Source organism: Mastomys coucha, unplaced genomic scaffold (assembly GCF_008632895.1).
Source record: "Mastomys coucha isolate ucsf_1 unplaced genomic scaffold, UCSF_Mcou_1 pScaffold22, whole genome shotgun sequence".
Taxonomy (NCBI): Eukaryota; Metazoa; Chordata; class Mammalia; order Rodentia; family Muridae; genus Mastomys; species Mastomys coucha.
The window spans coordinates 154,891,926-154,916,184 of record NW_022196905.1 but is presented as its reverse complement, the minus strand read 5'-3'; the positions used below and the strand labels follow the sequence as shown (position 1 = coordinate 154,916,184).

General features: G+C 44.8%; 1 protein-coding gene across 6 annotated transcripts in view; it reads left to right on the top strand.

Annotated features, from left to right (window-relative positions):
• The first annotated feature begins 3,092 nt into the window (after positions 1–3,092).
• Ankrd10 (ankyrin repeat domain 10) overlaps positions 3,093–24,259 on the top strand; it is a 25,947-nt gene continuing 4,780 nt past the window's right edge. The window contains exons 1-5 of one of the 6 annotated variants that reach the window (XM_031339054.1): positions 3,093–3,540; positions 5,798–5,950; positions 10,272–10,363; positions 18,899–19,008; positions 19,984–20,219. In XM_031339054.1, the coding sequence (XP_031194914.1) occupies positions 20,081–20,219 (139 nt within the window). In that variant the 5' untranslated portion in view covers positions 3,093–3,540; positions 5,798–5,950; positions 10,272–10,363; positions 18,899–19,008; positions 19,984–20,080. The other 5 variants (XM_031339052.1, XM_031339051.1, XM_031339056.1 and 2 more) reach the window with 5 other exon arrangements.

The following is a 24,259-nucleotide window of genomic DNA, read 5'->3' as shown; positions in this document are numbered from 1 at the left end:
ATGGTAAGTAGCCAGCAGTGAGTACGCGTGCAAGCATCTAATTAGAAAGCTACTGTGTCCTTTAACATAATTGGCTAGTGCTGGGAGTCATATCATAAACTTAATTTCTGCTCCCCTCTGCATTGGCGATCATTAGGCAGGGAGTGTTACCTGGGGGTGCAGGTTTGTTGGGGGAATAACCTGGAGACACTGGTCTCGTTGAAGGTGTAACCTGGAAATGCTGGTCTTGTTGGGGATTAGCCTAGAGACTGGAACTAGGCTCAGGTTTTGTTGGGGCGCCACCTGGAAACTAATGCTAGGTACCAGCCTGTTAGTTTCCCTGGGTTCAAACTTAGGTCAGGTTCTCTAAAATGGAGTCTGAATGTAAAAGCTTTGGCCTCTCAGCCCCACTAATGATTCCTTTCATGATACCATATTTGCTTGGAAAAACACAACTCCAGTTTTAAAGGCAGGGTATTTATTTGTATTTTCTTTTACAATAACTGAACAAAATTTGACATGGTTGGTACATACCCACAATCCCAGCAGATGGAAAGCTGAGGAGGAAGAGGAGGAGGAGGAGGAGGAGAAAGAGGAGGAAGAAGAGGATGGTGAGTTCCAGGATAGCCTGGACTACACAGACCCTCAAGAAAACAAAACAAAAATAATAGTATCTAAGCAAAATGTGGTTTATCCACTGATTAGAACACTGACACTTGATATACCCAATCCACAAAGCCCATGAGCAGACACTGGGGACCCATTTCATTAGGACACACATCAGTCTATGCACCGCTATAGAAATATGCATATTGTGTAAGTAATTGTACAAACTAAAAAGTGGTCTTGAGGAAAGATGCATTCTAAGAAGCCTAACATTACATTTTATTTTACTAGACCTTGGCACTATATGCAAAATAAACTCCACTGTGAAAAAGCAAACCAAGGGCCAGTGAGATGGCTCAGCAGGTACAGGAGCTTGCTGCCAAGGCTGATGAGCTAAACTCAATCCCACAAACCCAAGTGGTAGAAGGAGAAAAAGGTTCCCGAAACCTATCCTCAGACATCCACATGAGCCACACTGGACACAAACACTAAAGTAAATACTATGAACATTTTTTTCTTTTCAAGACAGTTTTTCTCTGTGTAGCCCTGGCTGTCCTGGAACTCACTCTGTAGACCAGGCTGGCCTTGAACTCAGAAATCCACCTGCCTCTGCCTCCCAAGTGCTGGGATTAAAGGTGTGTGCCACCACGACCGGCTGCTAAGAACATTTTTAAGACAAACTAACATGGGTTGGTCACATGGTCCAGACCTGATTCTACACCCAAGGGAGTTCCCTTAAGAATTGACCTCAGGCTCACAGTCCCCAGAAGACAGGGGAAAGTGCCTCTCTCTTGTTGGAAAAACTGACAAGGTACACTTGTCATTTTGTAAAATGAGCCTCATCTTTCCAGAGCTGGAGCTGAAGGGGATGCGCTCAGATTCAGATCAATGCATGTAAAACAAAGCCGACTTCTCTGTGAACAAGGCTTGAAACCCAAGAGGCTACCATTTGGTGCAAGCATCTAAGTGATATCAGAACTATTAAACTGTGTTCTTGCCTCACCGATTATGAACTTGAGACAGACAGATTACATCTTACGGTTCCCACGCATTAGTCATTGCTCAGTTTATTCAAACACCACACTTTTCTATGTAGACTGGAACGTTTCTCAATCTCACCTTCACAAGGAGTGTTTGTTGTTTGAATGGATGGCTGTGTGGTGTGTTCACCCTGGTTAACAATTTCCCTTTATCAACTGTCTGGTTTCTAAGTACTTGCTTTATACTACTTAATATTGCAATGTAAGGTATGTGTGGTATGCCTGGTGGCATATTTATAATCCCAGTAGCTGGGAGGCTGAAGCAGGAGAAGGATGAGTTCCAGGCCCGTTTCTGCAATATAGTAATTTTAATCTCTTCGATGTAGCTTCCTCAAGGATAAACATACACACGGAACAAATATATATGGCAAAAGGGAAAAAAAAAACTTCACTAAGTTTCCATGAATAGTGTCCACTCTTTAATGGTTCAGTATGATTTTCAAATTTTAAGGAAAACTATTTTTACAACCATAGCACTGTCCCATTAGAAAGAGAATTTAGTAGTCAGTTTTTCTCGATAATAAAATTTCTTTCATTATGTGCCCAGCCTGCTCACATGACACATGTTTTACAGTTACAGACTCCAGGGCCTCTCCATCCTCTCTGGCTTGGTCTCCGGGCATCCATCCCAATTAAGGCCTAGCGATGTAACTAGCTGCACCGTTGTTTTCGGGTGTTTAATGAGGAGCTGTGCTCCGCAGGCGCCCAATAAACACTAATTGGAGGAACTCAGGCAACCGCAGAAGCAGGCCAAGGCCGACTGCCAGAGTCCTGAGTCCCCACTCCCGAGTGTGTCTGGCAGAGCAGCAGCTTTATTTAGAAGTTGCGCCTCGGGCACGGTCCTCAGCAGGAACCGGCGCAGCTCCAAGCGCTCCAGGCCACACCCTCCAGCTCGAGGACACGCCCAGCCGCCCCGGGAATCGACCGGAGCCCCGCCCCGCTCTAAATCCCAGACTCAACTCCTTTAGTTAAGGCGTGGCTTTCAGCTGCCAATCACAGAGAGGCCGGCCCTGAGCCTCGGCCTTGCCCCAGGCAAGAGCTTCAGTTAGGTTTACTTCCAGGGTCCTAGGCAGCAGGCTCCATGCGAGGTCTCATGCGCGGCAGCCTCAGGCCTCAGTCATAGGCAAGTCTCGCCCTCGGACAACGCTAACGTGCAGGCCCACCCTCAACCCCTACACCTCCAGCGTCGGCGTCAGGAGCGGCCTCCTCAAACCGAGATCACCTCCCACCTCCCAGCCCTAACTTCAACACAAGCAGCCTAAGGCGGCGTTCCTGTCCAGACCCTGAAAAGGCCCCGCCCCTCCGGAGCCAGGCCACGCCCCATCCCGTCGCCAGCCTCAGCACCATCCGCAGGAGGCAGCGATCAGGCCCCGCCCTGTCCAGGCGCAGGCCACGCCCCATCCCGGCGTCAGCCTCAGCACCATCCGCGGGAGGCAACGATCAGGCCCCGCCCTGTCCAGGCGCAGGCCACGCCCCATCCCGGCGTCAGCCCGGGCAGCAGCCGTCGGAGGCAGCGGCCGGTCAGGCCCCGCCCTGTCCAGGCGCAGGCTCCGCCCCGGCGCCGAGGTCCCGCCCTCAGTGCTCGCCGCGCTCGGATGCGGGTGGGACGCGGCAGCAGCTCGCCTGTCCTTTGTGTTCGAGTGGCGGCAGACTCGCAGGCCTTCGTCGGCACATCCCTCTGGGCGATCAGTCGCGCGCTTCCCAGCGACCCATCATGTCGGCGGGGGCGGGCGTGGAGGCAGGCTTCTCCAGCGAGGAGCTGCTGTCGCTCCGCTTCCCGCTGCACCGCGCCTGCCGCGACGGGGACCTGGTCGCGCTCTGTTCGCTGCTGCCACACACGCCGCGCGCTCACCTGGCCGCCGAGGACTCCTTTTACGGCTGGACGCCCGTGCACTGGGCCGCGCACTTCGGCAAGGTGGGCGCGGGCACTTTAAGGCGCCATTTTCCGCGTGGTGTTCTGTTAGGGTCAGAGCGCACCCCACCGTGCCGGGAGAGCGCGGCCACAACGCGCTCGGCGGCACCAGCGCACCCCCTGAGGGCTCCAGGGCGCATGTGCGGCGAGGCTGGGTCCGCGACCCAGGGGTTGGGGGCGCGGAAGCCGCCCGGGCGCCGCGGGCGCCGCGAGGGGTTCAAGGCGCATGTGCGGCCCGCGACCCAGCACCTCGGGGGGCGCGGGGAGTGCTGGGAGGCGGGGCGGAAATGGGGTCGGTTTCGCCCGCTCCCCGAAGTACCCAGGGCGCATGTGCACACTTGTGGCTGTTCCGAGCGGGGCGGGCAGACTGCAGTTGAGGCGGTTTGCGCCGATCGGGAATCGGAATCGGAATCGTGCAGAAGGTTACTGCTCCTGGCGAGGAGGGAGCCGGGGCCTCGCGTCCCTGTCTAATGGAAACCGGGTGCAGGGCGCCCTTAAGACAGGAAGGGATGCCGGGCGGTGGTGGCACACGCCTTTAATCCCAGCACTCGGGAGGCAGAGGCAGGCGGATTTCTGAGTTCGAGGCCAGCCTGGTCTACAGAGAGAGTTCCAGGAGAGCCAGGGCTATACAGAGAAACCCTGTCTCGACAAAACAAAAAGACACGAAGGGAAGCCCGGGGTGTCAAGTCTGCACCTGCTCCGGCCCACGGCGGGGGCCAGGGCTACCGGGTCCCTCTCAACCCGCGCCGCCCTACGTGAGCTGCGCTAATTGGCCCATCCTCCTGGTGTTGAAAGGAGGCATGCAGTCAGGTGCTGGTGGTCGCCTTAGTTATCTGCATAACGAGTGCTTCTGCGCTGTAAAGCGGCAAACTTCACGTTGGACTGTACCAGAATTTGATCTAAAGCTAAAGGAGCTTTTTCATTTCTACGGAGAACGAGTTGTAGACTTGTCTTTGGAGACCAGTACTGTAGCTGAGGCGAGGACGTTGTGGTTTTGAGATTCCCTGTCAGAAACCTGGATGGATGGTCTGAAGATGTGGAACCATCTTGGAAACCCGTTCCAACTATTACCGAAAGCTCTTAGAGGCGAAAAGGCCGAACCTCTTTCCCGAGCCGGGCCATGTGTTACTGCTCTCCCCACCTGTAGGTTGCCAGCACGTTTTCCTTAGGATGTACATACCAATGGTGCTCATGTTGCCCAGTCATTTATGAGGCTGGCTTATTCCCGGAAGACTGGCCACTGTGAAGGCCAACGACCTTGCTTTTACAAGATGCCCCCATTTAAAGTACCCTCCACAATTCCAAACCCAGTTTCCTAGGTTGAACATGGCATAGCTAACAGGATCAAATCCTGGGGACGCTCCCCGTTAAAAGTTAACTAACTGCTTTTCACTTGACACCTGTTCATCTTACTGCCACTTTGTACTTCTATTTTTCCTTTGGGAAATCTCACCAGCCATTACTTTCTAACACTATTCTAAAGTCTGTTCGCTGCCGACTGCAAATTTTGTAACCTGTCAATAAAAACTCACAGAAGTGTTTATTGAAGTGACTGTCCTTTGTAAGGACAAGCTTATACTGCTTGGGGAGACAGGAGGGTCAGGGTGCTGTTTGCTCTCAGGAGTTGGCAAGCACAGCTCCTTCACTACCTTGTGGTCAGTTGAGAAACAGACAGCCCCAAATTGGAGAACAAGTAAGTACCAAAGAAATTCCTGGCTGCAGGCACATGCTGAATGTGGTGGACTCATAACCAGCTGCCAGCACAGCGGGGCCTGGCTGTATCATGTCTGTGCTTGCCAGTCTTTGAGTTAGTCACCAACTGGGTGAACTCAGCTGTGGTGTGACCCTTTTATTATAGTTCTTTCTTTATTGTGCATACTCTGATTCTGTTCGATTTTTAAAGGCCAAGAAGGAAGAGAGAGAATGAGCTTTGGGGTCTTTCAGTGTGGAGGGGTAGTGCACTGTATGGAAAAGTCTGATTGTAAAGAGTTTACTGTGCTTACAACAGTTTTCACAGCCTGCCAATCACTTACCATGAGTGTGAAAGCCTTGCTAGGCTTGTGTGTGTGTGTGTTTTAAGAACACTCCACTCTGTGTAAATGTTTTTAAAGTTTTGCTTACTGATGGGAGAAAATTAACTTACTGTCAGAAGAAAATAATGGTAACAAGAATGCCACTGGTGACTGTTAGAGAATTTAGATTGCCTACTATTAATTGGCATACTGACATGTGCTGTTTTCCCTCCCACCTGCATTTGAAGTTGGAGTGCTTAATCCAGTTGGTAAGAGCAGGAGCCTCACTGAACGTCTCAACCACCCGCTATGCCCAGACCCCGGCCCACATTGCTGCTTTTGGAGGACATCCTCAGTGTCTGGTCTGGCTGATTCAAGCTGGGGCCAACATTAACAAACCGGTAAGAAGGCCTGATTGACACTGCCTTTGTTTGTTTTTCCAGTTCAGTTATTCACATGATACTGCTTTAAATTGGGTCCTTAATTAGAGTTGAATGTCTTTACCTGAGGTGAACTGGAATCTGTTCTTTCAGTTACTTGTGACTAATAAGCCTTTTCCTCTGGAGGCATGCCTTCAGTTTATAGAGTGCTTTTACCTGTTTTGTGGCTCGGATCTGATTTGATGACTTGCCCAAGGTCACAGCTGATAATAGAAGGCAGTTGGCCAACAGCCCAGATTTCCCAGCTCCACTCACTGCTGCCTTAACTTCATAGCTACTGTAGGAACATAGCCAGATGTGCAAAAGGGTGGCTTTGCAGATCCAAGTTGGGTGTGGTGACTAGGTGTAGAAATGTCATTTTAAGTGTCATTTCCTTAGTGGAAGACTGAATGACCTGAGAAATTTGTGTATAAGTATACAGAGTAGAGGTTATGCAAGCCAGGTTTTTTTTTTTATGATGTATTTTTAGACTCTCTTACCTCAGTGTACTCCCATCTGTGTTTATGTTATTAGCCTATAGGAGAGAATCATCCAGTAGATGGTCTGAAATGGAGCAGATGGAATTTACTATCCAGCTCAAAGGGTGGGTTGCCTGCAGGCAGCACTGGCAGCCAATGTTTATCTATGTGTGACTGTGTGAGCCTGCTAAAAACCAGAGGTATCAGTTTCTCCTGGAGATGGTGGTTGTAAACGCCCTGATACGGACGGGTGCTGGAAATGGAGCTTTTGCCCTCAGGGTGAGGGTTCATACCATTGCCCCTTACGTATTTTCAAATTGTGATCAGCCTCTGTGTGCAGAGGATCTTGAGTTCCTCTGTCCTGCTTGGCTGTAGCAGCAGTGGGCCTTCCCTGAAGATAGCTCAGCTACTCACATAAAATGGCATGCTTATGACACAGACAGCATGAGAGGGACCCGGGTTGTCTCATGCAGGCCCGGTATTTGTCACTGGACTAGAGGAGGGACAGCTTCCCTTTCCCTTTGACACGAGTCTCCTCTTTTGCACCCTCACCTTGCAGGGCAGGGGCATGTCTAGCCGCCTGCTAACATCCTCCACACTCCTGCCTCCTGGTTTCAGCAGAGCAGGCGCCGGAGGTTTTGAGTCTGGGTCCTCTGCTCACTCTGCAGTCTAGCTTTAGACAGGCTTCTACCAATGAAATACGGGTAATGCGTGAATGAAAATGACTCATATTTGCTGTTAGTATGGAATTTAGGTAATATGTTAACTTTTAAGTAGTTACCAAAATATAATTTAGAAAGGTATAAAGAAATTGGTACTGTTTTTTGAGGCTTTTTCAAAGCTAGATGTTCCTTTCAGCTAGCATCTTATGGTAGTTCATTGTTTTCAACAGATGCCCAGAATGCAGGCTTGAAGGTGTGTCCCCGTGTCTCCACTACTCCTTGGGGCGCCTTCATATGGCAGTCCATGCTCTGCTTCCCAGAGCATGTCTTCCTGGGCTTGCTAGCCTTGCTTGTAACTTCTCGTCCTCGAGTGCTCACCTGGACCTAGAACATCCTGGGTCCCGATTGGCTGGCTCTGGAGGTCACTGTAGACCTGGCAGTGACTTGCATATTGTTTGGTCTGTTGTGGGGCGGACAGTTTGTTTGCTCGTTTCTTCCCTTGTTTGTGTCCACTTAAATTTCTTCTGTTAGCCCTTGGCATATCAGCTGCCAACAGTCCCACGGTCAAGTTTGTATGGACGTTCTTGACCATCTGTCCGGTGAGTTAGACAACAGAAACTGCTGTCTGGAGACTCAGAGCTGCGGGTTTTCAGTGGGAAATGGAGCTAGTTTTCACGCTGCTGTCTGGAGACTCAGAGCTGCGGGTTTACAGTGGGATATGGAGCTAGTTTTCACGCTGCTGTACTTTGGTGCCATTGCTAAAGACTTGCAGGTTGTCTCTGGTTGGTTGTAACTAGGTTTTCTTGGACAGGGACAGCCCAAGGCACAGGGGTAGCAGTACTTACCAGACAAAAGCCAACATTTAAAAAATAAATAGCAGTGTAAGGATAGGTGGGCTGGGAGTGTAGCTCAGTGGTAGAGCACTTGTACAGCATGAGTGAGGGCCTACGATCAGCTCCAGCACCAGGCAGCGATCCCAGATGGGGATCCCAACCCTGATAGGGTAGGATCTTCTGTATTAGTGAAGAAAAGGGTCTGGCCTGGGCACTGTTGGTCAAGAGATTATTAGCTCATGTCTTGGGATTGTAAATTTTAAAGTATCAGTTATCCTCCCTGCAGCTGGCCAATTGGGATGAGGTGGCAGGCTCTGGTTTGTGTAAGACATCATAAGTCATTGCATCAGGCTGTCTAGTTAGGATCTCTGCTGGAAGCTGTGAGATCTTATAGGTTTTGGTCTTTTTATTTTTGCCCTAAGACACTATGTCTGCTCTGGGGTTTCTGCTGCCCCTTTTCCTTCCTACCTCCCAGAGTTCATGGTGGTCCTAGGCTCTTACTGCACACCACTGGGTGCTTTAGAAATGTACTGGGACTGGAGCACCATTCAGGGAGTTTCTGGGTTCTGTTGATTGAAGGTTGCTTCCATGTGCACCTTCCTCAGGTGTGTAGATCACAAAGCAAGGGCTAGGAAGTCCTGCCTGTTCTCTAACCACTGTTACTATCCATCTTTCTGAGAACTAGCTTCCCGTGTTCATCATTAACTAAGGGTTTTTGGGGTGGAAGGATTTTTTTTTTAACATATTTTGCAAAAATATAATTTAAATCTGTTGGCTTTCTGTGGAGTCTGTGTGTGTCTGTGGTATTTAAATATGCTCGCGTGGGTATTTGCAGGTGGGTGCATATATGTGGGGGCCAGAGGTCAGTGCTGGATGTTTTCCACAATTACGCTCTGTCTTATTCTTTTTATTTTAAGATTTATTTATGTATTTATTATATGTAAGAACACCGTAGCTGTCTTCAGACACTCCTGAAGAGGGAGTCAAATCTCGTTATGGATGGTTGTGAGCCACCACGTGGTTGCTAGGATTTGAACTCAGGACCTTTGGAAGAACAGTTGGTGCTCTTACCCGCTGAACCATCTCTCCAGCCCATACCTTATTCTTTAAGATTGTTTCAACTGGGCGATGGTAGCGCACGCCTTTAGTCCCTGTACTTGGGAGGCAGAGGCAGGCAGACTTCTGAGTTCAAGGCCAGCATGGTCTACAGAGTGAGTTCCAGCCAGGGCTACACAGAGAAACCCTGTCTCAAAAAAAAAAAAATCCTCACTGAAGCTGGGGTTCATCAGTTTGATGAGCTGCTTTCCTTACAGAAATATCTTCCCAGCCAATCTGTATAGTTTTGTTTCTTCCATTTTTCTTTAAAAAGGTAGCTTGGCCAGATGTAGTAGCACACACCTTTAATCCCAGTGTTAGATGAAGGGTGGTGGAGGGATCTATGTAAGTTTGAGGCCTCCCTAGTCTATGTAGCAAGTTACAAGACATGGAGAGACCCCCATCTCCAATAAGGGGGAAAAATGAAGGCAGCTTTTTTTTTTTTTTTTTTTTAAATATCTGAGTTAACTAGATAGCTCCTGGATAGTCATGTGGCTTGCTTTGGTTCTTACAACCTAGAAGCATCATGCTAGAAGGGTTTCCTTATTAAAACAGTAAATCAAGTTCATCTTCCTTTTTTTTAAACGGCTGTTGCACTCCACAGTGGCTTTCCCGAGTGCTCAGTTCTCACTTCCTTCTGTTGGTCTTCATGCCTCCAGTGTGTTTGCCACGCTGAAGGTCTTTCTGTGCTACAGAGCCTCCTCTGCCTAGCGTAGGTGTTTCCTTCTCTTTACTCTATTCTCTGACTTGACCATCTTTTCTAACATGTGCTTCCAGTTCAACAGAGAGTTGACGACTCGCTCTTGTGTTTTATTGGCGTCAATACCATAGAAACTGTAGAGGGATAGGTGGGAAGTTGAACTTTTAAGTTGCTGGGGGGCTTTCTCATATCCTGACTATTTTAACGTGAATTGATTTTACTAGTCATAAGCCAGTTATTTTGAGTTTCTCTACAACACATTTGTGCCAAGCTCCAGGATCAAATGATTAATAAATCAGCATTTCTAGCACTCACACACCGTCAATCCTGGACATCTTCCAGGTCTTCCTTCATCAGTATCTTGTAGCTAAATGTGGGCAGTGTGCCCTGCTGCCTGGCTTTCAGCTTCCTTGCACTGGTGCACTGTGTTCTATTCCACTTTAGGTTTTGTTCACATTACTTTATTTCAAGGATAGAGCAAGGCTGTGTGGATTCCCTGCTTCTCACTGTGAACATATGCATTCTGTTTTTCAGGACTGTGAGGGGGAAACTCCCATTCACAAGGCGGCCCGCTCAGGGAGCCTCGAGTGCATCAGTGCCCTGGTAGGGAACGGGGCTCACACCGAGTAAGTGTCTTCCATTATCCCTCCCACTTCAAGATGTAGTCGAGATGTTCTGTCCAGAAGAGGAGTGTTTAGAGAAGCAGAGGCCTTCCAAACCTTTCCTAAAGTTAGCAGTAGAGTTGGGCCTGTTTGGTCAGGCGTTAGTCAGGAAGTTGTGTTGGAGTGACCACCAGCAGACACAGGCTTCATTCCCTGTGGCTCAGAGTGGAATGGAAAGAACAGTCCGCCCATGAGATGTCACGGACTATCCCACTAAGTAGTCATGTCACTGTGGCAGGTCTTCACCCCTGGTTTGCCAGGCTCCCGTTTCAGACCCAGACGGGAGGGATTGAGTTAGAGGAAGAGTGCTCTTGCAGGTCCCTCTGCAAGGCTCACAGTCTTGACTATTTCTAAGGCTGGTTTTCCTTGACAATGAGAGGCTTCATAGAAAGTCTCCTTTGACCTAATGATTCACAGCTCCTAGTAACCTGGAGCTGCACATACAGACTTAATATGCTTGGAGCCTTTGGTGCTAAGGAGTGAGTTTGGATGTCCTTTAGTGAATTTCCATGAGCTCTGGAGTCCATGTCTTCTCAGAACAGTGCTCATGTGTGAGCATGTTAGTTCAGAAACGTGGCTTTATGCAGATCATTAGCTAGCCATGGCTAATTAGGTATTAGCCATGGCTAATTAATTAGGTATTATATTCATTTGTTTAACTTTTTTTACATTGTAAAAATTTTCTGCAGTTCACAGCATTAACAAATGGATGCGATTTTTTACCCCTAAAATGTTGAGTGTAAGCTATAGAGAGCTGTAATAACAAATAATTGATAATACCAGCTTTTAAATCTTTACTGTAACTTAATGAGTAATTCATAAAAAGAAATATTTAATTAGAAACCACTTTATTCTACCAGGAAATGTGAAAATCAAGACTTTGGATGAAATAAGACCCACAAAACTCAGTTTAACCCTTTGGTTTCCATTTTATTATTCTGACTTCATATTACAGTAAATTCTAAACATAGGTCCTGAGTAGCAAAACCATGTATGTTAGATCATATGTCTATCCAGAGCTCAGCTTAGTCACTGTCTTAGCTTCAACTTCCTTCTTTATTGCCAAGTTTTGCCATTAGCTTGGGCTTGGTGTTTAACGTTATAAATGTGGCCTGTGTTGCCCAAGCATGCTAACACATGGTAGTAATCCAAGCACCCAGGAGGCTGAGACAGGAGCGGACCTTTGAGGCCTGCTCGTTAACATCTGAGACCCTGGTAACTTATATTTAGCTAGGATGTAAGATAATGGAAAGTCAACTTGATAATGTGAATATGTATTATATAATCTTAAAACATTTAAAATGAGTCTCAATTGCTTTGTAGTTATAGAATCAGTTTATTATCTGTATTTATATTTAAAGACTCAGACCTCTAATAACAAGCTTTAATTATAAATACAGTTATATATAATAATTGATTAAATTATTTAATTATCATTTATAGAAATAATGGACAATTAAAGTTGGGTTTTTTTTAAATAGTTTACTTTTTTCTAAATTATATTTTAATTGGTCCTGAACATTTATTACAAAGATGTTTTAATTTTAATGGGTAGCTTAATCCTTTGATCCATTAAATATCTGTCACTATGTCCTTTTTTTCTTTAAGTAGGTATCTTATATGAGTATCTTATTTACAATTCTGTCCTTGGTTACAGGACCCTCAAGTGTCTCTTTTCTACCAGGTGTGGCTGAGCATGGCCTCGAGTGCCAGTTTGTCCCCCATCTCAGTACAGGAGCCACCCCCTCGAGACCCTGCACTATGGTGACTGCCCTGGACTGAGCTCTCACATTTTTTTGGAAGGAAATTTATCTTGAACTACCTAGGCAAAAGCAATTCTTAAAAGTAGAAGTCTTTGGCCTGGATTTATAACACAAGTAGTCATTATTTATTGCTATTGTATATGTGGTTATTTGGTTTATAATCTAGAGAAAATGTTGCATTTTCCAGTAAGCTAAATTGAAAACTGCTTCTTGTTCTTGTTATTCTGCACATTTTTATAATTTATCCTGTTTACTTTGTCTATATAGGCAGTTTGACTCCTCCCAAATAGCAGTGCCTAGGTCTGCAATCCATGCAATGCAGCTTACTTGGCCAGATATAGTCCCAGCACATGATAGGTCTTTTTTTTCCCTAAAGACCAAAGGTTTACATTAGTTTATGTATTTAAAAATCACTTAATATATTTTCCATTTCAGAATGGGTCATCATTGCTAATTCACTCTATAATCAATAGTGCTTAGGAGATTAAAAGCTTCCCTTCTGTGACTAGGTTAAAAGCTGCCTGTGCTGCTATTTTTAAATTAATGACTTTGCTTTTAATTCCTACTCTGCTTTTTATATATCTGCTACATTAAAGTGGCCAAAGACTAAAGTTGTGCTTTTTCTGGTCACCAGGTAGATGAGGGTGACTGCTGAGTGTCTGGCTAGAGTGGTTTGTTATGTGACTGACTTGTTATGTAGGTTGCAACTGTAGGATAACACATTTCAGCAGCTGTCACCGTATTAAATTTTCTAGCTCCACACGTGAGTATGTTGACAGACTTTTGTTTTCTTCTCTTAATTTAAATCTTGAGTTTTGGTGCCAAGTTATCTTTCCATAAGAGCTTCTGCTTCCAGCTTCTGTGGTGGTTGTCAGTGCTTGCCACTGTTCACACCGAAGTCCAGATACACAGGGTCAGGTCTCGGTAATGTGGGCACACCCGATGTCTGTGTACTCAAAGAACTCGGCTGTTTGAGCATGGTGAGTTGTGGCGGTTCTCGACATCTCTACCTGAGCTAGCCGCTGACCCTGCTGTAGAGTGAGTAGAAGGGCATGCGCCAACACAGGAGAGCCGCTCGTTTCCTCTGCTAAGAGAGGAACAATAGAAGGTTGGTTCTTAGTGTCATTTTGCAAAAAGACAAAAAATTGCTATTTATGATTAAAGTCTTTTAGCATTTTAGGTAATTTTACTTTCTTAAGGAAAAGGATGCTTCTAAATCCACCTGATACTAAAGTAGTATTTCTTTTCTCCTTTAGGTAGAATCAAGGTATGCACACATGCATGCATATTGTGCTTTTTTTCTGATTCAGTTTCACGATGTGGAAGGCAGGGCTGATACCAATCTTCCCCTGTTTAGAACACAACTTCATTAGAAGTTGTATGTTTTTATGGTAGATGTATGTAGCGGGCAACCTTTGAAATATTTACTGTTCACCTCTGCCCACTGCTCACTAGACAGCTGAAGAAGCAGCAATGGGCGAAGATAAGCAGGGTCTGTGGTTCATTGTAAAGAGGCTCCTTCAGCTGGGATGGAAATGAGCTCAGTTGTCTCTGACAGAAGGGCTTAGGTCACAGTTGCAGGCTACTGTGGTCCTCTTAGGCTTTCGGACGTAGGATCAGATGTATTTGCTTCTTCACCTGAGAGACAGGGCTAGCACCAGGACAAACACATAGCATGAACACATTTATCTAATGTGTTATGTCAGAAGCTCACTTGTAACTTTTTTTAGGACAAAGCCAAGATTTACTATGTTAGCCATTCACTTCTGATACTGAAGGTTAATTTGTCTTGATGCACCTGTCCTTAAGAGCAGTGATCCTGTTAGATGGCCCAGCACTGACTGAAGTGCTCCGAGTCCTCTCTACCCTCACATGCTGCCCTCCTCTGACTGTCCCTACCACAAAGGCTCTGCTCTTGCTGCTGCTTTTTCCTCATCCAGGAGCTGCAGGATCCAGGCAGCTGTGTGGGTCTGCCTACAGGCAGAAGCAGTCAGTGTGTGACAGGGCCCCGACATATCTTAAATTACTTTATTAAAACTTAAATAAGAAGTAGATTCCACTATTTCTTTAACTGTTGCTTTTATATTAGTGCTTTAAAAACAAAACAACAACTTGCAAATACCAATTTTCTCTCTGTTAAACCATGCTGGAACGTGCTAAGTATCTTAATGTATGCAGACATAATTGTGATTCACAGCTAAGCTAAGCATCCTCAGGAATGTTGAACTTGAAGTGAAAACTTGGCACCAAATTTATTCAGGTAGAAACTTTTTAAAAAATAGTTTCTTCCTATTGTTACCTGAAACAGTGCATTGATGAAAGTCTTCATGATAATGTGTTTGGATACCAAAGGGTTAAAAATACACTTGTATTTCTTTTACTGCAATAACAGATGTTTGCTAATGTTTTGTCTGTACAAATAGACATTTAGTAAATGTTTTTATTTTTTTATCTTTTTTTAATGATTCCATTTATTTGCTTATTTCCATCTAGGAATAGTTACTAATGTATTTGCGATACAGCATACAAATTTTAAAGTAACCAGAATCGTGAGTTGATGGCTTTAGTCCATACTGTTAAACTTTTGTTGAAATATTGACATAAATTGGCTTCATGCTAAAGTTACTAGAGATAACTCTTAAAGTCAGCGCGAAAACAGTCAAGGTGGCCGCGCACAGTGCTTAGCCCTGTGCTTGCTCTGCACCTTATGTGTGTGTATGTATTTTTAATCCAGTGTTGCCTGCAAATGTGATCCCTTATGATTGACGTTTCCTGTGTATGAACCGTGCCCGTTTTAAGTCACGCAGAAGATTCTAAATCTGTAAAAACTACACATGTCAATGTTTTACAGCTACGTAATTCGAATTGACTTGGTTTTTTCAAGTAATCCTAGAAAGGGGGAGCATTCACATAGAAACTGCTGAAACTGCCACAGGTGCTTCTCCGAAACCTTACGGTTGTGGCATTGAATGTTCAGTATGGCTTCCCTTCTGCACACAAGCATACTGTTGAGGTATTTGTTGCGGTGATTGGTTTTAATGCTAATCTAGGAATTCAGATATAGATTCTTTAGATTTGCATGCCTTGCTTACTACCCTAATTTATGATATCTACCTTTTTATTTGTAAACTAACAATAGCTAAATTCAGTTCAGAATTTTAACAGAAATACTATTTATATAAAAGTTGTGGTTGTTTTTTTATTGTCACATGGCATTAGAACAAAGAAAGTATTACAGTGGTGGTGTGACACCTTGAGTTCTGAAAACTAGATATTTCCTGATCTGTGATTATTACTTAATTAAAGGAAACATTCATTGGAACGGCTTCTCTACTCTGGTATTGTGACACTATAAGTGGAAAATCAAAGGGCGAGCTGGTCTTTGTGACAATCAGTTCTAAAAAGTTCCTGGGGAGTAATTCTTATGTAAGTTAAATTTAACACTCTGTTTAAAATATTCTTGCAGAAAATTGTTTGATGACAGTTTGGTTCATTTTTGCCACTTTGACAAAAGCTACACTTTGCAGCTCCCATGTGCTGCTTTCCTGACTCTGAAAGATTAGCAGGAGGGCTCAGTGGCGTAGAAAAGAGCTTGCACAGATCAAACCTGTGATCTCAGCAGCCTGAGGATAGCCTGGCCGGGGAGCTGTTGTCTTCCTCTTGGGAGCACGGAGAGCTGGGACTGGCTGGGACTGGCAGGCAGGAAAAGTGTTGTTTGCTGCAGACTGAGGAGCTCGGCAGCATGGAAGTCTGATCCTGCTGACTTCCTTCTCAAAGTTGCTTTCAGAGCTTCAACAAGACTAGAGTTTTTAATAGTTTTTAAAAGACTTCTCTTTTAATATTTTTATATGGGTACAAGGGCCAGAGAGAGTGGATAAGATCACTCTTTCAAAGGTTAGCCATTTCTCCTAGGTGGTTTGTGTCTTTTGGTAGTTCATTAGCGTCTGAGTCTGTATGACCTAGCTAGTCTGTCTGTGTCTGTATGACCTAGTTAGTCTGTCTGTGTCTGTATGACCTAGCTAGTCTTGTCTGTCTGTGTCTGTATGACCTAGCTAGTCTGTCTGTGTCTGTATGACCTAGCTAGTCTGTCTGTGTCTGTATGACCTAGTTAGTCTGTCTGTGTCTGTATGACCTAGCTAGTCTTGTCTGTGTCTGTATGACCTAGCTAGTCTTGTCTGTGTCTGTATGACCTAGCTAGTCTGTCTGTGTCTGTATGACCTAGCTAGTCTGTCTGTGTCAGTATGACCTAGCTAGTCTGTCTGTGTCTGTATGACCTAGCTAGTCTGTCTGTCTGTGTCTGTATGACCTAGCTAGTCTGTCTGTGTCAGTATGACCTAGCTAGTCTGTCTGTGTCTGTATGACCTAGCTAGTCTGTCTGTGTCTGTATGACCTAGCTAGTCTGTGTCTGTATGACCTAGCTAGTCTGTCTGTGTCTGTATGACCTAGCTAGTCTGTGTCTATATGACCTACCTAGCTAGTCTGTCTGTATGACCTAGCTAGTCTGTGTCTATATGACCTAGTCAGTCTGGTAAATGTTGGGGAATCACAGTGAAGAGGCCAATTGTTGCAAGCAATTGGAAAAAGTGGACATGGAGGTCATAAGCTAGCTGTCTGATTGATTCATATGCCTGCCTCCCATGGAACTTTAGAAAGTAGGATGGGAAAGGTGAAAACACCTCCTTAAGTGGGAGCACTGCACAGAGGTCACTGTCTCACCTGTTAACCACTGAAGGTGAAATGTGAGCTAAGAAAGAAAGCTAATAGAAAAACAGAAGTTTAAGACCGAGGCTGCCTTCATTAAAAATTAGTATTTGGATGACTAAGGGTGTCACTCAAAGGTAGACTGCTTATTGTGTGTGTGGCCCAGGATTTGATCCCCAACACTGCAAAAAAAGAAAAAAAAATGTTTTGAGGGGATATAAGTTAGTGCTTATATTCTAATAAGCCCACATACTTTTCAGTGTCTTTTAAAGTTATTAAAAGTAGTTTGAAGACCTTGAGAGTGGCTCTTGCTCTCTGTATATTCCTTGGATTCGATGTTCCTTGCTGATCAGTTCAGGCCAGCTGTCATGTGGAGGTCTTTGATTTGAGTGGACAAGAGTGAGGGCCTCACCCAGGAATAGAGAGTACAAGTGGTGAGTGGGGATGAGTAAGAAAGGAAATGGAGGGACATCTGGACAGAAGACAAACAGAAGGTCCTGGTGGCTGTGTTCAGTGTACCAGCATCATCAAACAGGTCCTTCAGCTTGAGACAGTAAATACTAACTCCTGAATAACACAAGACACCGTGCTAGAATCAGAAGGGGGCTCCACATCCTACTCTCTGATAATACCACACAGTACTGCCACTGAAAATTGAGCAAAATTATTGCCTCTCTAGCACTGTGTAGCACAGATTCTAATGTATCCAGTAATGTATCCAGTACACTTTCTAGAAGTTTTTGTTTCCCCGTTCATATTTACTTCCTTTCCTTGAAAATTCTATGAAGGCTCAGCTTGACCCCTGGCTCTGCTTGCTGCTGCACAGAACAGATGGGCTCTCGTTTTTTTGAGTTCTTAAGTTTGAAAGTTGGGGCCTTTAAACATGTCGGCTCTGGCGTAGAGGAAATCTCCAATGTTGACAGCTACATGGGTAATTGGGGAGGCAAACCATTACCCTACTATAGTTTATATTGGAGATCCCTAGTACATTTATTTTCCTTACTGTTGAATGTTGGCATCTTGGTTCTGTATTCTTTGATTTTGATCAATAAGGCCATATTCTTCTATAGAAAGAATTCTTTGGGGCTAGCGAGATGGTCCAGTGAGTTCAGTTTCTAGAACCATATAATGAAAGAAGGCCATCTGTAACACGTCTTCACACGGAGGCCATGATACACGTGTTCATAAGAACCGTGAGATGTGTGCCTGGGTGGGACACTTAATCCACAGATGTCATGTTTAATGACAAGTGGGCTTGCTTTGGCCATGTGTTAACTCTAGTTCTTTTTTAATTCATATATCAATGAAGATGCTGGGATTGCTACATCAGAATTCAAAGTGCTGGAGTCTTCATGTGAGCTTTAGTTTCTACTGGTCCTGGGATTGCTACACCAGAATTCATAGTACTGCAGTCTTCATGTGAGCTTTAGTTTCTACTGGTCCTGGGATTGCTGCATCAGAATTCATAGTACTGCAGTCTTCATGTGAGCTTTAGTTCTACTGGTCCTATACATAATTGCTTTTTATATTTAAGCATGTGCTACTTACCTCTGGGATTCTCAAGTCTTGCCTCTTTGTATCTCATTGAGCTGGACTTGAGGACTGCGGAGATAACTCAGTTAGTACAGTGTTACACAAGCGTCAACACCCGAGTGGATCCCAGGTATTGGGAAGACAGGGAGATGGATCACACAGCTCACGGGCCAGCCACACCAGTAATTCCAGGTACAGTGGGAGACCCTGTCTGCAGAAACAAGATGGAGAGAGGTTGAAGAAGACAGTCAGCCTTTAGCACGCACACACACCAACACTTCACCCATGTGCACCACACACAAACTCGACTTGAGCCTGTCTTTCACATACGTATTTCCCCTCTCTCTCTTTTTTTAAGTAGATATGTTTAATGAATATCACGCCTATGACCACTGACTGGAAATAGAGTACAAGGCTGTGACTATCCTTGTGAACTAAGAACCCTGACTTGTCCCGAGTCTGTAGTTATTTTTAAGTTTGTCTGTCTGTTTGTTGTTAACAGTAACCCTAACAAGCGCAAGCATCAGGGTTTGGATTGCTCACCTCTGATACAAAGCGAGGCCTTCATTTCATCACGTCTTGGTTGGGCGTGAAGAATAGCTGGCTGAATAGGTATGGAAGCTCTCCTCACCATCGTTATATCCAGTACCAGTTGACGAGCCTGCAACTAACAGTGTTGCTTCCCTGCACTTGCTCTTAGAGCAACACGTGGACTTGCCTTCTGAGGGAGCTCTAACAGTGGCTTTCACTCCCTCAGTTCTCTGTTTCCTCTTGTTTACAAATTAAGCTGTTTCTTTCCTATTCAGCTCTTTGGCTTAAACTCTCCTGGTACATCTTTCTTTCATCGATGGCTGATTTGTTAGTGCTGTCACCAAGTGACACATACGTTCCTTTTGGAGAGTAGGCCTCAGCCTAGCAAATGAGCTTCTGTGGCAGTACTGCAGGGTTTTCAGAGAAATGTCCACCCAAGTGCTATAGAATGCCCACATGCTACACTTCTGCAAACTTTCCTGTAGGGGGTAATCTAATGAAATGCAGTTCACCCTGTCTTAGATGGGGAGCCAGTGGCAGCTCACTTTGTCAGGGTACCTTCTGAACTTCCACTTAGAGTGTCACATATCAGCCAAAAATCTGGCTTGTTATTAAGCTGTGACTTTGCATTGAGGGAGCCACTTGCTATGAATGCCATGGACAATGTTGTCAGTACATGCTTGTTTGTATTCATTTACTCAAGCTAAAGGATGGGCTTTAGAGTTAGGTGCAGGCAGTACAGAACCTGGCTCAGGTGAAGTCTGAAGGCAGAATAAATTTAGATTCTTCAGACTAACATAAGACACAGCTCTGAGAAGTCAAACAGGAAGATGCCTTTTAAGTTTAGTATATTGATTTTTTTTTTTTTTTTTTTACTGTCTTCCAAATCAAATATATGCAGGAGAAGTTAGTTACAGACCAGGCTGATTAACTGCTCCCTTAATGAAGATTTGCTGTAGATCTGTTATGGCCTTCAGATAGTTTAGTCAGCTTGGCAGGAGCAGACACTAGGGTCAAATGCTGTGGGATGTAATTCATTGTTTTTGTGTTGTACAGCCTGAGAAATGCCAGTGGCCTGACAGCAGCAGACATTGCACAAACCCAGGGTTTCCAGGAGTGCACCCAGTTTCTCTTGAGCCTCCAGAACCATCAAATGAGCCGTTTCTGTCATAATGGCACCTTGAGTGGAGGTCATGAGAACATACTTCCCAATCACATTAGCCTGGGAACAAATCGAAAGAGATGCTTGGAAGACTCAGAATCTTTGGGAGTGAAGAAAGCGAGAACCAGAGGTGAGACCTTTTGGTGGTGGGAAAAGGGAAGGGTCCTACTCTTTTTCATGGCTAAAAGCAACCAAGTAAGTACCTGGAGAGTCCTGTGTATGGGGACATTGAAGAACTGTCCTGTGTCACACTGTAAGATGGACTGCTTGTCAGAAAGGGAGATGTAGAAATAATCCTTCACGAGTCTGTCCCAGCAGAACACCATCCAACACAACTGGCTTTCCAAAGAACCCATAAGTTCCACTTCAGAGATCATTATATATATAATTCTAGAATTCCAAGCCAGAATGGAACAAGCCTAATATGAAAGTTTGATCTGTTTATTTATATATATCTAAATTTTCTGTATACTTATAAAGTTCTTTTTAGCCAAGTGAAAACAATGGCTTCAGTTTTTGTCTACATATATTGTGTCTGTGTGTAGGTATGTGCATGTAAAATGCAGGTACTTCAAGAGGTCACAAGAGGGTGTCAGATTCCCCTAGAGTGGATGGAGTAGTGCCTGCTTCCCTTCCAAACCCAAGCAGAGTAAACATAGGTCACTGAGACGTCTACAGGCTACTTTCTCAGATGTAGCTTAAATGGCTTTTTCAGCAATGACGGGACACAAAACACCAGCAACATGAGGGTGTGGTGGTGCACTCACAAAATCCAAACAGTGTCTTTGGGATTGGGAGAGAGCCATTTAATTCCGTGGTTTGAAAAGTAGGTGGTAGTTACGGTGACTTGTTTGCAGCCTGCTGAGCAGCTGTTCATAGGCAGGAGTAAAAGAGAGCTGTGTGAAGCCATGTCAGCCAAGATCTGTCTTCCCAGAAACTCAGAGATGCTAAGCTGTAGAATATGGAACATTTCACTTCCTCCTTACTCTGCTGGATCAGTGGGCCCAGCCTTTCTGTGGTGATGGGCTCCTCTGCCCCGTTCCATGTCTTACTGCACCCCAAGACCTGTTTGAGATCAGCAATCTTTGATGGTTTTAATACTCTGGGAAGAAAGTTATCTTCCTGTGTTTTGTTTTTCTTGGCTGGTGTGTGAGCTTCATTCCATGATAAGGAAACTTCCCTAGGTTGGCTAGGCATGGAGAGTGAAATGCTCCTCCCTGCTCTCCTGGAGCTTTGTGGATGAGAAAATGCCCTGCGCATTTGTTGGGTATTTATTTTTATTTTGGGAACAGAGTTTGACTGTGTGGTCTGGCTGCCTTCAGACTCATGGTCCTCCTGTCTGAACCTTCTGAACAATGAGAATATAGATGCTACCCCACATCTGTGTCTAGTCAGTAGCTGCAGAGGTATTTAATCTACTTTTCAGAGATGTGAACTTGGACAAAAACAAGAACCTGTAATTGCCACTTTATATGAGGCCTGTTGAGGTATTGAGTATGGGTATAACCTCTAGCAGGGGTGTTTAAGGAGAGAGAGTAGGATGGGGATAAACATTGAACCCAGGCCTCACTGTCTGACCTCAGGTCCTAATGGGAAACATCACCCTGGGGAGCATTGTTACCTGTTGAGCTGGGTAATCCAGCCACTCCAGCTCTGGCTCCCGAGGTGACTGCTGCTGCCATTGACTTTACAGAGCAGAGCCAGCTTTGTACCTGAACCTGCTAAGCTAGGGCTTGGGAAGTTTAAAACAGTTTGTGTGAGGACAGCTTGATGTCTTCTAGTTCCAGATGTCCTGCTGGAAACTGATTTGGGTCTCACCCCCCACACTGCTGCAGACTCCTGTTTCCCCCATTGTCCATCCCACACTGCACACTCAGTTAGGTTCTCGTGTCTCCGGCACTTTTGGTTTCAGTCTGCATGTGAACATCTTTGGGGAGGAAAAAAGGATGGCATAAATAATTGGGAAAGACCATTGGGCCTCTAAAATGAGGATGGTTATAGCTATGAAGTTCAATTTTTCTGTTATGAAAACTTCTTTGAATGCTGAGTTGCTTTACTTGTATTCTTTGACCCAGAAATAATTGTAGTATTTATTAAAGAAATGTTGGGCTTTCTTCCCCCTCCTCTCTCTCCGCACTACTGCCCCTTCTCTCCCTCTCAATTAAACCTCTTCCACGTGGGGGAAAAAAAAAGCCAGGCAGTGGTGGCGCATGCCTTTAATCCCAGCACTTGGGAGGCAGAGGCAGGTGGATTTCTGAGTTTGAGGCCAGCCTGGTCTACAGAGTGAGTTCCAGGACAGCCAGGGCTACACAGAGAAACCCTGTCTCAAAAAACCAAAAAAAGATTCTTTTAAAGTAGTTAACATAGAAAATAATAGGCTCCAATGTGGCATTTTCATACATGTAATACATGTTGTGTTTAATACCCTTTGCTGCTTTCCCCTTCCTACTAGCCTTTTCCTCCTCCCAAGTAGTCCTGTGTGTGTGTGTGTGTGTGTGTGTGTGTATGTGTGTGTGTATGTGTATGTGTGTAAATCTAAATCCTACATGTGAGAGAAGCAGTATTTGTTTTTCAATGTCTAGCTTATTTTATTTAGCATGATATGTAGTTCATAAAACTTCCTGCACATGACAATTTAGTCTCTTTTTTTCTTTTCTTTTTTATTTTGATTGATTGATTGATACAGGCTACTCTGTAGCCATGGCTAGCCAGAAACTTGCTGTGGCTTGCCTCAAACTCAGATCCACCTGCTTCTGTTTCTTTTTGTTTTTTCGAGACAGGGTGTCTCTGATAGCCCTGCTGTACTGGAACTCACTCTGTAGACCAGGCTTGGCCGTGAACTCAGAAATCCGCCTGCCTCTGCCTCCCAAATGCTGGGATTAAAGGCGTGCACCACCACCACCCAGCTGCTTCTGTTTCTTGATTGCATTCTTTATGCTTGAAAAAACAGACTGAAGTATGTGCCAGTGAAGCAATATGTAGTAGCAATTCTTGGAACCTTTTTTATTTTCATTTTTGGTTTTAAGGCGTTGATTGTAAAAAGGCAGAGAAGAGAGGGAAAGAGTAGGGAAGTAGAGGCCAGCAGTGACCAAGTGGGGGGGCGGAGCAAGAGTCAGAGCAAGAAAATAAGAGGTGAGAAGCGGAACCATTTTTATTTTAAAAGAAAAAAAAACATTCCTGCTGGGCAGTGGCGCACGCCTTTAATCTGGACACTTGGGAGGCGGAGGCAGAGGCAGGTCAATTTCTAGTTCGAGGCCAGCCTGGTCTACAGAGTGAGTTCCAGGACAGCTCTAGGGCTATGCAGAGAAACCCTATCTCAAAAAAGAACCCAAAAAACAAAAAAACCCATTCTTACCAAAATTCGAAGCCATTTGTTAGAGAGGGGCTGGTCCGCCTGAGAGGGTTGTTACATTTGGTGCAGGTGAGAGGAGGTGCACTTCCACCCTCAGGCACAGAGTGGCAGTCTAAGCAAGGGGAGATTATGTGGCAGCAGCTTTCTCAGACTGCCCAGTCGCTGGGAGGGAGAGCCTGTGGATACACTGCTGGAGCGGAACCCTTTCCATAAAGGCTTTAGTGGAATTAGTAGATGTATTTCAAATGTCAAGATTACTTTGAATGCTTCATATTAAGAATTATCTTCAGCGCATTTCATTAAACTCACTTGTGGGGTGAGGCGTACAGGAAAGCTTAGAATTATCTGCAGGTTATACAACTCTTTGTGTTCCCCAAAAGAACCGTCTAAGAATACAGCTCTTGGCATCAAGAAAATGACCAAATATCTGGAATTTGTGACTTTGAGCTAAAATTGTGTACATAAACACTTTTTATTGTAAAAAATAACTTCACGCCGGGCATGGTGGCGCACGCCTTTAATCCCAGCACTTGGGAGGCAGAGGCAGGTGGATTTCTGAGTTCGAGGCCAGCCTGGTCTACAGAGTGAGCTCCAGGACAGCCAGGGCTACACAGAGAAACCCTGTCTCGAAAAACAAAAACAAAACAAAACAAAACAAAAAAAAAATAACTTCACAATAATATAAAAGTTTATTAGTACTGTCTGCTTCTTTAAATTATTTGATAGTTGTAAAGCTTGTAGTATAGATAAAAGCGGATGCAAAGTGTGTCTTTGATTTTTTTTTTTTTTTTTTTTTTTTTTTTTTTTTTTTTTTTTTT